The sequence below is a fragment of the Halictus rubicundus genome, chromosome 2 (assembly GCF_050948215.1).
Source record: "Halictus rubicundus isolate RS-2024b chromosome 2, iyHalRubi1_principal, whole genome shotgun sequence".
Lineage (NCBI taxonomy): Eukaryota > Metazoa > Arthropoda > Insecta > Hymenoptera > Halictidae > Halictus > Halictus rubicundus.
Genome location: NC_135150.1, coordinates 10102582 through 10118008, shown reverse-complemented (window position 1 = coordinate 10118008; position 15427 = coordinate 10102582). Strand labels below are relative to the sequence as shown.

Genomic DNA, 15427 nt, shown 5'->3' with positions numbered 1-15427 from the left:
GAACTAGGGGTAATATTTTCTAGCACTCTGAGAAGGTTATAGTTACAGTTTGATGCTGTTGCATCTACAATTACAATTTTTAACAGAGAAGTCAACATTGCAAAAAATTAACATTGTAAATCTGACTTTTTTTCGCAGATGAAGATACTGTAGAATGATTTTTTAGCGAACATTAAGTTAGCATTAGCAAACATTATCGAACATTATTACTTCCATATTTTTTTGTATTATAGAATATTACGATCTGATGGAGTTGTATACCATTACCAGCATGGCACCTAGCGGTAAAAAGTGACTGAATTATAAAAAGAAAAAGTTGTTGTATTAACTTAAACAAAAATTTTTTTTGATATTTTAATTTGCTGAATTTTTATAAATGTTTAAAGTTGATTTTTCTCAGCGAAAAAGTTATCATTTTCTCATTTCTCACATTTATTAAAAAATCGTACGCTAGATTGAAGATAATCTATTTTTTTTTAAGTTAATACAACAATGCTTTATTTTTTATATTCCAGTCACTTTTACTGCTGGGTGCAAGCTACCAACGTTTTGCTGGACATAGAGGTAGATAATTTTCTACAACTCCACCATTTTGTAATTTTATCTAATAAAAAAATATATGAAAATAAAGCTAAAATGTTGCTTAATATTCCCTAGAAAAATTTTTCTTTTACAGTACCTTTACATGCCAAAAAAAATGTTAGATTTACTCCATTTCATTAAGTTCACAAGGTTACAATGGTTACATACACCTTTAAAAGACGATGCACTTTCGAAACAGTGATCAGTAGGTCTATGTTACGGGTCGGGTGAGAATACCGTATAGTTTTTCTAAGCAAGTTTTATGTCAAACGAATAATGAATTCTTCTAACACTGTATTTATTTGTTTTTTTTTGTTCATTTTTTAGAATCTCTTCATTTTACACTTACACGTGAAAATTTTTGATATCATTTAAATTAAGGTTATGTTAAAAATGCTATAACTTTTTTGGTACAAATAGGTACATCAAATTTATTTAAATATCGATTTCTATAAACACTGCTGTCATAATTAAACTAAAATCTAGCTGCGTCAGCCTGCGTCTCTAACCGTGGGACTTTTTTTTGTTTTAGAAAATAGTTTCGCAGTAAGTAGGACAGAGTTGTATATGAAATTACGAGAAGATACAATGCAAGCACGTTCAGCAACATCTCGTGATAAACTCATGACCTTCATGAAAAACTTTAATATAGAAAATATGTCTGAGTTTCACGAAAAAGAATTTTCAAGAGCAATTCTCAACATTGTTTTCATTTCATAAATGTTTATGTACATCTAACTAGAAACAATTTTAATTTTGAATATTTGATTTTAACTATTGTTTGCATTTTATAAATATTCGTAAATATTTAATTAATAAATATTGTTTATGAATTGTTTTTACTTAATTTTTCAACTAAACTTTGTAAACTATAATTGCCAAATCACGAACTAAAATCTTCGTGTACTCTTAAAAACGTTTGTTTTTACATATTATAAAGCCTATGATCAGAAGCCTGTTTATTCATTAATTCAATAATTGTTAACAAACTGTATAAATATGTAAAAAAAACATCTACGTAAACAAAATTTTGTGTGATGAACTTTCAGAGCTCCGTTGTTAATAATTACTTTCATCTGGAATTCTTAAATATAAACTTTCATTGGTTTTATTAACAATAACTCTGTAATTACACAGTTCCGCGGATGTGTTCATGTAACATCAGTTGTTTAAACTTATGTTTTAAATCACTTGGAAAATTTTCGATTTTATAGGGTAACTCCGCCTATAAGGGTAGTTTTTTTATATTAACAAAAAAATAATCCCAGATTCGGATTCTACGAATTGAAAATGTCCCAAAACGGGTAATGAGTAACATTTTGGGCATTACTTGCATTAAAAATCATTTATAAAGAATATTTCAGTAACTATTGGTTTTTCACCATGCATACCCTTATACTTTTTTAATCAAGGTTTAATTCTCTCTTCAACCGCAAGACTAAGAACCCTTCACCATAGAGAAATTCAAGGTGACTTTCATATCTCGATAGAAAAGCGAAATACAAAAAACTAATTATTAAAAATGCTATTCTTGAAACTATACAACTTTCGTTTCACAGATTTTTTCATGTACCAAATAGTTCACAAGTGATTTAGGTTTCATGCTTAGCTGAATCGCCCTGTATATCGTATAAAACGGTACTATTAATTTGTTTATTTACTCAAAGGACAGACTCAGCTAATAATGGAAACGAAAACTAGCTTCGGTCGGTGCTGCTCCCCTCAACACTGTCCAACAAATGGTAACTTTCTTGCGTTTCAGTTACCCATAGGCTATTGTTGTAGTTTACACGATACATAGTTGTTGTTGTATCTTTTTTCAGCTTTCTAGAAATACAATATAAGAAATTTTCATCAACAAAATTTTCAAGTTCAAAAATATTTTTTGCTTTCCCCGTAAGAGATTGCAAATCATCCCAAATACAATTTCATCGCATTATAAACATTTAAATATATTTAAACATTTTTCAATTTATTTTGATGAATAAGGTATTGAAGTAAAATTTAATTGTACACGTAATAGAGCACACCATCTTCTTCCAAAAATCGTAAAAGTAGACGAATAACTAGAGTGCGCAATTTTATGCAAAATAAATATTTTGTACCTCAACTGTAAGAAGTGGCAATTGTATTAAAATGAATTTTTTCTTTTAATAGTGTCAATGAGTAACATAGTGTAACGATATTCCTAAATTCTTCTAATGTCTTTTCAATATTCTTTTATTTCACCTATTCATTTTTGTCATGAATGCATAAAATTCGTAGTCTATTTCGTACAGTGAATGACAGTAGACATTGCCACAAAAATATTCCGAATCATTGGGCATGATTAATCCCTCATCTAAATCAGTGTCTCTTTTGCTCATTTTGTACATTATGAAAAGGACAAACATATTTGTTTTTATATTAATATTTTCTTCATATATGAGAAGTTTTATCATTACATTTATTTTTATCGTGGATGAAAATATTTTCCACATTGAAAGTATGAATGATTACATTGATAGGCACTTGATTTGTTGGATGGAATAATTTTTGTCAGGCGAAGTATTAACGAAACACAAAATTGATGTTGGACAGTGCAACAGTTTGGATCTTTTAGTACAAATAATTCCGTGGTACAATCTGAAATAATAGTTTCGTAAAAAATAATGTTAAGGTAGTTTCAATTATTGGTACAATTGTCTAATCTGACTGTTATAAAAAAAAATTAACAGATTCAGTTTTCTATAGAAAAAATAGTCATGAAAAATAATTCCAATCTTGTTAGTACCTGCACGGTAGCAGAGACGAGTATCGCGTAATTATACTTATTTTTCTTACACAATGATTCGCTTTAATAGATTCGCAATTAGTGAATCAAACCTTCAACTTAAAAGCTCATTATCGTTCATGCGATAGGTAGAATGAGGCAATCCACGTGACTCATCCTGTAAACAGATTTTGCCGAGTTTGGTCGTAACTGTGTTGCTAGTCTTCACGTAAATTTACATTGTTATAATTGAAACTCCAAAACGGGAATGAAACAAGAATTAACTTTTCTTAATACCAGATTTTATTATGTTCAATGACAATATAAATGACACTTAACCACTTCAATAGCTTTTTGAAATTTAATTTTAATCTCTGAAATAATTGTTACCGTTACCAATGATCTTCTGCCATTTACCGAGTAATTTTCGGATACGATCATGATGGGAAATTGGTAACTTTAAGGCAAAATAGTCGACAAGTGATTTTCCGACTATTTAATTTTTTCGAAAATATTAATTAATTAAAGTAATTAATTAAAGATTAATTTCACTATAAGCACACTAAATTTCAATACATTTTATTAATATGTAAGTCATGTAATAATAAATCATGTCTACGAGGAAGGTTACATATGTTTATTCAACTTGAAAAACAATTCCGTATAGGAATACTGTAATAAAATAAGATAATATTAATATTGTTTTCAATTATTATTTCTCGATGCATTACAAAACACAATATTATTAGCTTTTCTAAGATTTTCAAAGATAACAATACAGGTAGTATAATATATACAATATGTATAATCGAAGTACATATTTGTAATAGAATTCTCATTAAACTCATACATGTACAAACCAAAAAATAATCTACACAATGAGACACAAAAATAATGTTTTTATCAAAGGACTAAATATAATGTTTAAATAAATGAAAACAATACTTGTGAAAATGTATTCAATTACTGCTATTAGTAAAAGCTAAAAACTATTGGTTTTTTTATCCCAAAGATCCTTGTAGTTTTTTATTCGGGATTCAACTCTCTCATCAACCACAAGATTAAAATTTACACTTTACAATAATAAGACAAACTCAAAGGGACCTTGATATCTCGATAAAAAAGCAAAACAGAAAAAAATGAATTATTGCATGCTATGCTACTATTAAAACCATAAAACTTTCGTTTCGAACCATTTTTTCATGTACCAAATAATTTACAAGTAATTTAAGTGGCCCACTTTGTTGAGTCACCCTGTATATGGCTGACATTTTTTTACTACATTTCAACGTTAATGGGTACAGTAATTGGTGGAACAAACCAAATGTAATTAGAATCTAACAAGCATAAGAAAGTTGCTGTTACAGTGACGGTAATAAATCTTGACTTTTCAGTTACGGGTTTAACCAAACAATTGTTACAGGTTTGATTAAAAAATTGATTAGATTCGTTGGGATTTTGGTGCATGCTGGTGTGGCACTTAACGTGTCAAAATTACTTTAAACTTTAAATACGTGCCGAACGGTCTTATCAAGTGTATAAGGCAATAACCCGATTCAATCAATTTCCAGGTAAGTCTGTGCAAAAACTACAGTAAGCAGTAACGCTGTAAGGGTATAGTATAAATAAGAAATCAGAAACGTTATCTTTTCATGTTGCATGTAACTCAAGAAAGAAGGCGATTCTATTCAAGTGAACTGTAAGTAATCTATCGCCAGATTGCAAATAAGAAGACGATCCGAATGAAATTAAGGTGCGAGGCGTTTTAAATAGAATGCAACGTCAGATGAATATCTATTGATAATGGACGTGTTAAGAAACGGATTTGAATGACAGTGCTCGCTCGTAATACATCTAGCGTGGCAGATGTGTCGCGATACCCGTAATACTTGCCCGGTAATCCAACACTCGTGCTGTATCACGTTTCTGAATTCGTGGTGATCACGTCAAGATTGTTCAAGAGTTTAAACGTTTGGTCAAGGATTCGACTGTATTAACCAACGGCATTACATAAAGATCGATAAGAGGTAGCAATTATTTATTAACGATGATCGGTGCTCACCGCAATATCAATCTAGAGTCGTGTCGAATTTCTAACGTAAAACGATACTCTAAAGCTTGGTATTTGTAATGCGAAACGTGTAGACATTGCAATTTTCAGTAAAATTTGGTACTTCCTTGAAATGGGTGATTACTGAGATGATTTAAAGTAACTTTTTCCTTTGCGAAAATGTTCTCCGCGGCTTTGTTAAGGAGTTATTAACGAAATATACTGAGCAATCAGAGCGCGGATACAGCGGAAGGATATCCGTCCGCTGTTGCCGCGCCCTGATTGGTCCGTGTTTTTTGTTAATAACTCTTTAACGGAGCCGCAGAGAACATTTTCGTAACGGAAAAAGTTCCCTCAAATGATCTGAGGAATCACTCCATTCAAGGAGATACAACACTTTTGGGGCACCCTGTATGACTACCATGTTAAATTGTCATTACGGGCTCAAATGAAAAAGTTTTAAAAAGTGCCTTTTTTCCATGTAATTCCTACCAATTGAAATTTTTTTCAAAATCATTTTTTGCATGTCGTTCAGTAAATCATTATCATGCTTCTAATCGCTCGCCTACTGTATTTGGTTCTAACATAAATTTGTTCGATTGCAAATATGTTATAATTTTATTAATTTAGCTGTAAATCGTTGCACATGCAGCATAATCAATAAATGCATTATAGCCAACGATTTTATAATTGATTGATTGCAATTTTCTACTTTATTAATAAACGAGAAGAACATATTAATGAAAACCAAACAAAATGTTACGAGTCAATAATTTCTTAGTTGGATACGTCGATTCTTTTCTGTGCTTCATTCGGAAATACTTCTGTTCAGCTCTATTAGACTGATTCTTATATACATGAAAGAATAATATAAATAATAAAAATTGTAGCTACGTTATATCTTTAGCTGCATTATCTCTAATTACAAATAAATGTATAAAAAATGCAAAATAATTAATCAAGTCACTAAATAAAACGATTTACTTCATGCGCTAAATTTGAAAATTTAAATTATTGTGTTATTTAACAAATTATTTTAAATAGTATGTTAGATTTTATTTATTTGCACGTAGAGTAATACTTCCTCGTATTAATTGCACATGTCACTTTAAAACGCTAGATAAACTATTATATTTAATTATTTCTGAATACCATTACGATTCTGTGGTAATAGTCATCGAGGGTGCAATGAAAAATTGTAAACTAAATGCTTCTAGTTGAATGAATTCTGAAATCTTATGCCTAAATGTCAAAATGCGTTTACGTATCATTTATCTGAGATGTAAGATGCACGAGAAAAACGCATACAGTCGCCATGTTGGCTATTCAAATTTTGAATTGTCGGTCAATATTTTGGATGAATGGAATAAAAGATTGCGTTTCTAGAAAGTTATGGTAACGATCGTTGCCAGACATTCATCGAACGTCTCAAAATTCCGTGATCGCCTATGTTAAACTATACAAAATGACAGACCGCTCGAATTCGAACGGTTTGTGCTTACTGGTAAAAGAGTGAACTATATATGTAGTTACTAGTCGGAAAAGTCGTTGTCCTATCAGAACTGCACGATCGTTCGAACGAACGCGAACGGTTCGTTGAACGGGAAGGTTAAATTTGTAAAAATCTGAAATCTCGGAAATACAGCGTAAATCCACGGAAACATCGAGAATCGTTCGAGGAAGAAGAAATCTGTCACCGGAACGCGAAAAAATTCGAAATATCGCCCGAGACTCGGGACGCATATTTGCTGGTTATTTGCCGAAAATCGTGGAGCATTGTTCATGAGCGCAACAGAATCGGGGGGAATCTCTCAGACGGGCACGCATGCGTACCGAACGGAGGGACCTGAACCGACAGTAGCCGAGCGTCGACGAACACGGCCGACACCGGGCCGAGTTGCCTCTGCGATCCGTTGCCGGCGACGGAAAGTGGGGTTAGGTCTTTGGTAGAGGGACGTGAGAGAGGACGAGTTTTCTCAGGCGGTGAGTGGGGATAGAATCTCGGTTCTCGGTTCTCGGTGTGTGCAGCAGAAGCAAACGTATAGTTTCTCCGTTCACGAGCAAGCTGTGTGTACGAGCGTGGGCCAGAGCGAGACGAAGAGTACCGCGGTAGTCGAAAGAGAGAGGGAACGAGCGACGGTTGAACAGGCTAGAACGAGAGGTGGTGAAAAGGGACGAGTAGCTCGTGGAACGGCATGTCCTCGCGTGCTCGTGTCGTACAACGTTTCTGAACGCAGCCATTACGACAGAACCGCTCTCGGTGACGCTTTGCTGCTCTCGGTAGAGCGGTGCTCACGCGCGCAGTGATCGCGGAACGATCGGAACAGGACGCACGTGTTTCGCCGGAATTTCAAAGAGGATTTCGGTGACGGAAGCGCATATCTGTGAAAGGTGAATAAAAAATAAAGGGGGAAAAACTGCATCTGCATTCCGCCGCGTCTGTACTGTTCGATCACCGGTCTCTCAACGTACCTGTTTTGTTTTAGTGCGTGTACGGAGCTCGAGAGAGAGAGACACCTTTTGACGCGCGGCGTCGCGTTGCGCATACCTTCATCACCACCCTGCGGTTCTGCCCGACGACCCCCCGACGGCTATCTACCTACTCGTCCACGACCTTGGAATATTCTTCTAATATTCTTCTTGTAATTTCGAATTGAAAAAGAACTAATTATCCACGATGTTTGACGTATTCGGCTCGGTAAAGGGGCTGCTGAAGCTCGATGCTGTCTGCATCGACAACAATGTGTTTCGGCTGCATTACAAAGCCACCGTGATCATATTAATCGCGTTTTCGTTGCTGGTTACCTCCAGACAGTACATAGGGGACCCTATAGACTGTATCGTGGACGAGATACCGCTTCACGTGATGGACACCTATTGCTGGATATACTCGACGTTTACGATCCCGAACCTAGTCGGCACCATCGGCAAGGATCTGGTGCACCCCGGCGTGGCGGCCTACGTCGAAGGCGAAGACGAGGTCAAATATCATAAATATTATCAGTGGGTGTGCTTCACGCTGTTCTTCCAGGCGATACTGTTCTACGTACCGCGTTACCTGTGGAAGACCTGGGAGGGTGGTCGGATTAAGATGCTGGTGTTGGACCTGAACTGCCCCGTCATGACCGAGGACTGCAAGACTGAAAGGAGGACACTGTTAGTCGATTACCTGGTGGGGAACTTGCATATGCAGAACTTCTACGCATTCCGGTTCTTCTTCTGCGAGTTCCTGAACTTCGTCAACGTGGTTGGTCAGATCTATTTCATGGACTTCTTCCTCGACGGGGAGTTCACTACCTACGGATCGGATGTGGTCAAGTTCACGGAAATGGAGCCGGAGGAGAGAACGGACCCGATGTCACGGGTATTCCCGAAGGTGACCAAGTGCACCTTCCACAAGTATGGTGCGTCCGGTACCGTGCAGAAGTTCGACGGTCTATGCGTGCTGCCGTTGAACATCGTCAACGAGAAGATCTACGTATTCCTATGGTTCTGGTTTATCATTCTGTCGGTGTTAAGCGGGTTGACGCTGGCTTACCGTGCCGCGGTGATCGCCGGACCGAAGCTTCGCCTGGTGCTGTTGCGCGCTCGCTCGCGCCTCTCGCCCTCCGACCACATCGAGATGATCGCGGAGAAGTGCCAGATCGGCGACTGGTTCGTTCTCTATCAGCTCGGCAAGAACATAGATCCGTTGGTCTACCAGCAGCTGGTCGCCGATCTCGCCATAAAGTTCCAGGGCAAAGACACCGTCTAGTACCCAATATGACAATTCGTTTTCATCTCTTCTTTATCCGCTTGTTTGCTCCCGAGCCTTTACACCTTCGATCAACCGAACCGAACCGAACCGAATCGTACCGAACCATACCGAACCGAGCGTCTAACGTTCGCGACCGACATCGAGGGGCTTACGTCGCCTACCGCCGCGATCTAGACACTGCCGCACGCAAGCATTCCATTATCTTTCCGTAACAACAAATTTATTCCCGTTTTCTCGTGTTTACGTTCGCGACGAACCATCCGTCCCCTTGATCGTTCGCGAATACGTTCGTTTGTCGACGGATCTGTGGAAGGGTGCCCAACTAGAACCGATTCAAACGTTAAAATTCTCCTTATTTTACATTTTTTTTTTCAAGTCGAGCCACACATTCATTCCTTTTCGTATCTCGCCATCTTAAGCGAGCGCACAACTCTGTCGATGAGTAAAGATCGCGGGTTGATTGTGGTCTTTGACCCCTACTCCATCTTGGCGAACACTAGGAATTTTCTTACATTAGATATCCGTGGATATCTATTTTTTTTTTGTTCGTTTGTTAGCTTGTCGACTGCCACACCGGCTTTAGTTATACTTTTTTTTTCGAAAATTTCCCTTACACAGAGTGGTCTATGCGGACTTTATGGATTTATGATAAAAATGAAGTGAATTTAAAAATTCTGATGTATCACATTCATCTAATTGATTCTTAATGATTAAGAATTCTATGTCTCGCAACATTAATGCAGACATTTTTTGTTCCGTATAAAAATCCGCAGACTGGTTATCGATAATGCTTTTCGGTGATCGACACCGATGCTACACTTGGGGCAGTCGACGCGTTAAGAAACGAAAACGCCTTGCTTCATTCGTTGGCGAGTATGAAATTCGTTGTGGACGAGCGCCGAGCATTTGCGGCGAGTGACAGTGCCAAAAAATGCGCGAGACGATTTGTCTGGAGATAACAGACGGCACCGATGGCCGACTCTCGTTTTCGTTAGTTGCCGTGTAGCTGTTGTAATCCGAGGGCAACAAGTGGAGAGATAAGGGAACGCGATTCACCTTCTCCGGTTGATATCTCCAGATACGTTTCTCGAAGCATCAGGCAGCAATGACGAGGAAACATTCGTGGAAGAGCTTAGTATTAAATTCCTCCGAACTGACTTTGGAGGTCTTCGTAGACTCTGATTATGTGATAAAATGGGGGACGACGTTAGTTTTTTTTTTCTCTCTCTCTCTCTCTCTCTCTCTCCCTCCCTCCCTCCCTAACGCGTTAACCTTCTCTTTCGTTTCTCCTCCCCAAGTTATGTGCATCCACTGAAGAACAAAGAGAAACTTTTTAGCCGATTTTCTTTTTTGGTGTTGCTCGCGTGATAGATCGTTCTGTCCTTTCGTCAGCTGTATTGTAATTTGCACTGCCAATCCTGCGTATGACATAGACAAAATACCTTTGTTTAGACATTTTTAATAGTTACGATAAAAGTGAAACATTACTGAAAATAGGTGCTCCGGGTCTGGACAGATTGTTTCTGCAAACGGACGTGATTCGTTCCCTTTGGTTAAAAATAATAATCAACGGCTTGCTTGGAAAAATTGCTCTATGTTTTTCGCGTGGATACGTAGATTTAGTTACTGTAGGATTTCCAATTGTGTTATTCGTGAATCGGATAATGATCCGTGAACATTCTTATTTTGAAAACTTCGTCGTCCTCCCAGAATCGTAATTTCACTGTCTTACCAGTTACATTTCATATCGTAGACGTAGGAATTACATCTGTATATTGTAGACAGTCTTATTAAATCGAAAATATAAATTTATTATATATATATTTTATATATATATATATATATATACATAGACACGGATATGTAGAACGAAATAAATGAGAATACAAGAGAAAAGTCTGTGTGTGTGTGTGTGTGTGTGTGTGTATGCGGCGCGCGCGCGCGCTCGAGCGTGTGTGTGTTAGAGAGAGAGAAATGGACGAATGAACGAGTTTGAGAGCAAGAGAAATAAAAGGAAAAGACAGGCAGGTAAGACTACTAAATTCTCTTAATGCGTCTTTGCTGAGTAATTATTACATTTTCAACCAGCGCGATCATCTATAACATTTCATCGAGGGATCACGAAATATTGCAAATAGAAAAGTCGAAGAAAATGGACAGAAAAGTCTCCTTCGCGCCGAAAATTTTTGCCGATTTCTCTGCGGGAATCGATTCCCACGTCGTTCCGCCGTTTCGCGTGATCGATGTATAAACTATGTAATTCGATGAGAGTTCGCGTAGTGGTTACTAAAAAGACAATAAAGCGCCTAGTGATAAGTAGACTGCAGATGTTTATGGAAAATTCATATTCTTCTAGCAAACTTTCCCGAAAATGGGACATTTGTTCATTCCGTTTATCATCGGTAGGTCGTATTGCTAGCAGCCTCGATGGAAGACTTTGTTTGGGTCCGTTTAGATCTCTGTTCGATCAATATTTCGGATTTCATGAATCTTTTGCCAATAGTTCGATGAGGCTCGTAAAACGTAGGATGGAGAACAGACCCAGACACGGCGCTGTCCGAGGGTTCAAAGCTGTAGAAACATTCCAAGCGAAATCGACATTTAATCGTTGCTTTTTCGGTAGCACCTGTGTTATTGTATTTCGAACAATTCCATACTAGCGTGTAACATCCGCAGTCTGACGATAGATAGATAGATAGTATCTGCAATGATTCGCGAGAAATCCATGCTCAAAGTAAGACTGCCAAGTATAATCGAGACACTCCATATCATCGTGATTCTTGTATTTTGTATTTTTATTTAGGATTTCATCCACGTGAATAGAATTTGAACACCTTCCCTCTCAACGATTTTGTCGCGTTTTATTTTCCTTCTCATATCACCCCAGTTTCACGCGAGTTTCGTTACCGTTCGATCCTTCGCGAGCCACTTGCATAATATTTTGTTGCTCGGGGCGTTACTTTCTTACCGCCCTGACAATTTCGTTCTTATCATCCCCGTTCTCTTTCCCCTTCTTTTAACGTTACATCCGTGTTAGTAATTGTAGTCGATACTTATTTAATTATTAATCGGGGCCCGATCGTTTCTGGTTCCTGGGAGCTTTCATTCCATCGTAAGATAGATCGCGTCGCGCACGATGCACCGAAGATTACAGAGTTGATGGGGAAGCCATGTTGATTCTAACATTTTTGCGTGCCGGAACAGTTGTTTCGGAAAACGAGCGTCTTGCGTGTAGAAATGAAACGGCAAACCTGTCGGAGATAAATCGAGAGAGAGAGAGAGAGAGAGAGAGAGAGAGAGAGAGAGAGAAAATGAGTGATAAAGAGAAACAGAAAATTGTAACTGATCGAAAGATTTGCCGATTCTGTGAGTATATTACGACCAATGAATTGGAACTACGATATCTTTGTATTCGTAGATAGTGATAGTGTATTGTCAGTGCATCGGTCTGATGAATTTCCATGCTGATTAGGAGCAACATATATATTTTAATATACATACGAACTCATACCATGCACGCGCCACGACTGTACGTGCTTCCTCGCGCCTTTAGATGCGATACGATATATATATATATATATGAAATATATGCATACCATATACAGGACGGAGCACACAAATGGAAACACCTGAATTACTTGAATCATTAGAGTCATATGAAAAGGCTGTTCAAAGCAAAGCGAAGCTGAATAAATTCCGTTTTCTTCTTTCACCTAAAACAGTTTGATTTTACTTTTAACGGTTTTTCCATATAGTCCTGAACGCTACTCGGTTCTTTTCATTTTTGTGCTCCGCTTCGTGTAGTTATATATAAATATATATATATATAGTTATATTAACGACCCAGCTAGATGAGAATTGCTGGACGAACGAGTGATAATCGATTAGTAATGACAATTTATGCGTTATTCCTGCTCTATCAATAATACTGTTCTTTACTCGTTGATACTCCTAGTTATTCTTTACGAATGAGGGATTCGTAATTCCTGCGATTGAGCGTCACGAACGAAATTGTCAAGTTAATGTTGTACGAGTCGCTTACGCGCGAAAAGAACTATTGAAAGGCAGTAGCCAACGCTATATTGTATGGCTGGCCGTTCATACGCCTTCAAAACACGCTTTCTGAGGACTGACAAATACTGCCCGAGTATCCTATATTTTCGTACGAATGTTCTATTGTTAAACTGAACAAATAAACGTCAGCGAGTAATCGATCGTTCCAGTCACTTCTTTCAGATCCAGTTTCCTTCTTTTCTGGGCCGGTTCCTGCGTAAACGCTCAAACTTTTCAGCTGTCAATCTGTGCACATTAGTTACTTTTTTTATATCAAACTGTGGCATAACTTCGAAAATGTCTATTTCTTCTGCACGATTTTTTAAACAAATTTTTATGGATGCGTTAATATGTCGGAACGACGAAGCGTTAGATTAAATTAGGGAGGATAAATAATCTAGACCAGCAAATTATGATATAATCAAATTCGGGGATCGACATGTTAAATCTTGATTCGAATTCTATGGTTCTATGCCTTAACACCCCTTGCACTACTGTTTATTTTGTGGTTATAGTGATTAGAAATTCTTCATCGGAATTTCATGGAAAAGGAAAAGAAAGTTTATATATATTGTATGCCTACTCTTTTAACGGAAATTAATAACATACATATTTATTAGACTCCCTTCAGAATCTTTAACACGTGTCTGACTCAATATTTTAGGACAAGGGAGAAAAATCGCAGACGAGAACGATGCTTTCAAAACGCTTTCACATATGAAGGGAGCATCGACAATTTTCATGAAGTATACAAAGATCAATTTTACTTGAGCATCGTGTCGCAGAATATTGTGTTGGCTAAACCGCACATATTATTTTCTGAAACTTCAACAATACCGTACAGATGGGATTTGTGCATTAATCTCGTCCGACCGATACCGGATAACTTTTAATCCATATGTTGAGTGCAGCGACGAGGTTGTATTTACATTCTTCCTCCCGGTTCAGTATTTCGCATCGTTTTAACAGATTCCATTGCTCTTTAGATTGTGAACATTATTAGACGACGCTTTATTATAATAATAAACATTATTAGACGAAATTCTGCTGTTATGTCAAAAACAACTTCGTGTCACATCGGTGTTTCAATGTTTAACTTCATCATACGAAATATTCCAGTTCCTTCTAAATTAACAAGTTTTTCCACGATTAACGGGAAACTTCCTTTTTGGTGCCAATGTTCAATTTTATCTATTTTTTTTTAGGTTACACGATAACAGGACTCTCGCTTAAAATGTAGTTAAAATTTCAAGTTAATCGGTCCGGTACTTTTACCTTAATCGCGTCAACCAGCTGCGAAAACGTTTTTCGATAAAAACGCCACGCGAGTTTAAAATTGCAACTCAAAATGCCGTACCACGTAAGCCTCAATGCGCCAATAGCTTCGAGAATATTATGAATTCCAGCTTTACATTTTACAGAGATATTTCTAAAGAGTTATACTACAAGATTATGAAAGAATCCATTCGTTTTTTTTTCACCGCAAAAGAAAAAAAGAAATTCCCCTCTCGAACAAAAACTTCTGTTTCGTATACATTTTATAAACCCTTTTGCAGAATTATGGGAATCAATTATTTTTGTACTGTTATAGTATTTCCCGGATAGAAAAATCGAAAAGGTCTGCGTCGTTATGATGAAATTTCCTGCTGTTCTTGGACTTCTCGTGGCATCTCTAATAATAATTATTGTCTAGTCTTGAATGTCGATAAAGACGTCTTATAATAAGACTAATAACAAATACATTGCGGACGCTTTATCTGACCAGTTGCGTGACATTGAAATGCTGCACACGTTCGAACGTACCGTTGTAATCTACATCGTTTACTTCCTCTGTGTATGTGTAACAGTCTCGTGTCCCGACTGTAAATTACCGATGGGCCAAAACGTCAAATTTTCCGTCGATTCAGGAAGGTGAAACCTGCAACGCGGAAATACTCGCCGTCATCCATTCTGACGCGCTAGCACTGACAATGTGATAAATATTATATCTCTCGCATCTAAAAAATCTTTTGGCGAGTATTCAGATAAGACTACACGCGGTGGTTTTCTTATTTCTGATTTCAAACTGATTGCGTAACATAAAATGTACGTCAAAGGAGGTTTCCACACCATAGTTTCATCACAAATTTAGTCGTTTCCTCGTTATATTAAATTTTTGACTCGCGTCGTCAATTAGATGAAATATAAAATTGATTTGGTGAGAGAATTCTAGGTATCCGTATACCGTGCGAAA

The 15427-nt window shown here is 37.1% G+C and overlaps 1 protein-coding gene across 1 annotated transcript; it reads left to right on the top strand.

The window, feature by feature from the left end:
• The first annotated feature begins 7502 nt into the window (after nt 1–7502).
• On the top strand, nt 7503–12453 carry Inx2 (innexin 2). The gene is made up of 2 exons (XM_076805114.1): nt 7503–7775; nt 7871–12453. The coding sequence occupies exon 2, from the start codon at nt 8062–8064 to the stop codon at nt 9136–9138; it is 1077 nt and encodes a 358-aa protein (XP_076661229.1). The 5' UTR covers nt 7503–7775; nt 7871–8061; the 3' UTR covers nt 9139–12453.
• The last annotated feature ends 2974 nt before the right edge of the window (nt 12454–15427 follow it).

Coding starts and splice junctions, on each gene's coding strand:
- Inx2 (XM_076805114.1), top strand. CDS start 8,062: ATGTTTGACGTATTCGGCTCGGTAAAGGGGCTGCTGAAGCTCGATGCT.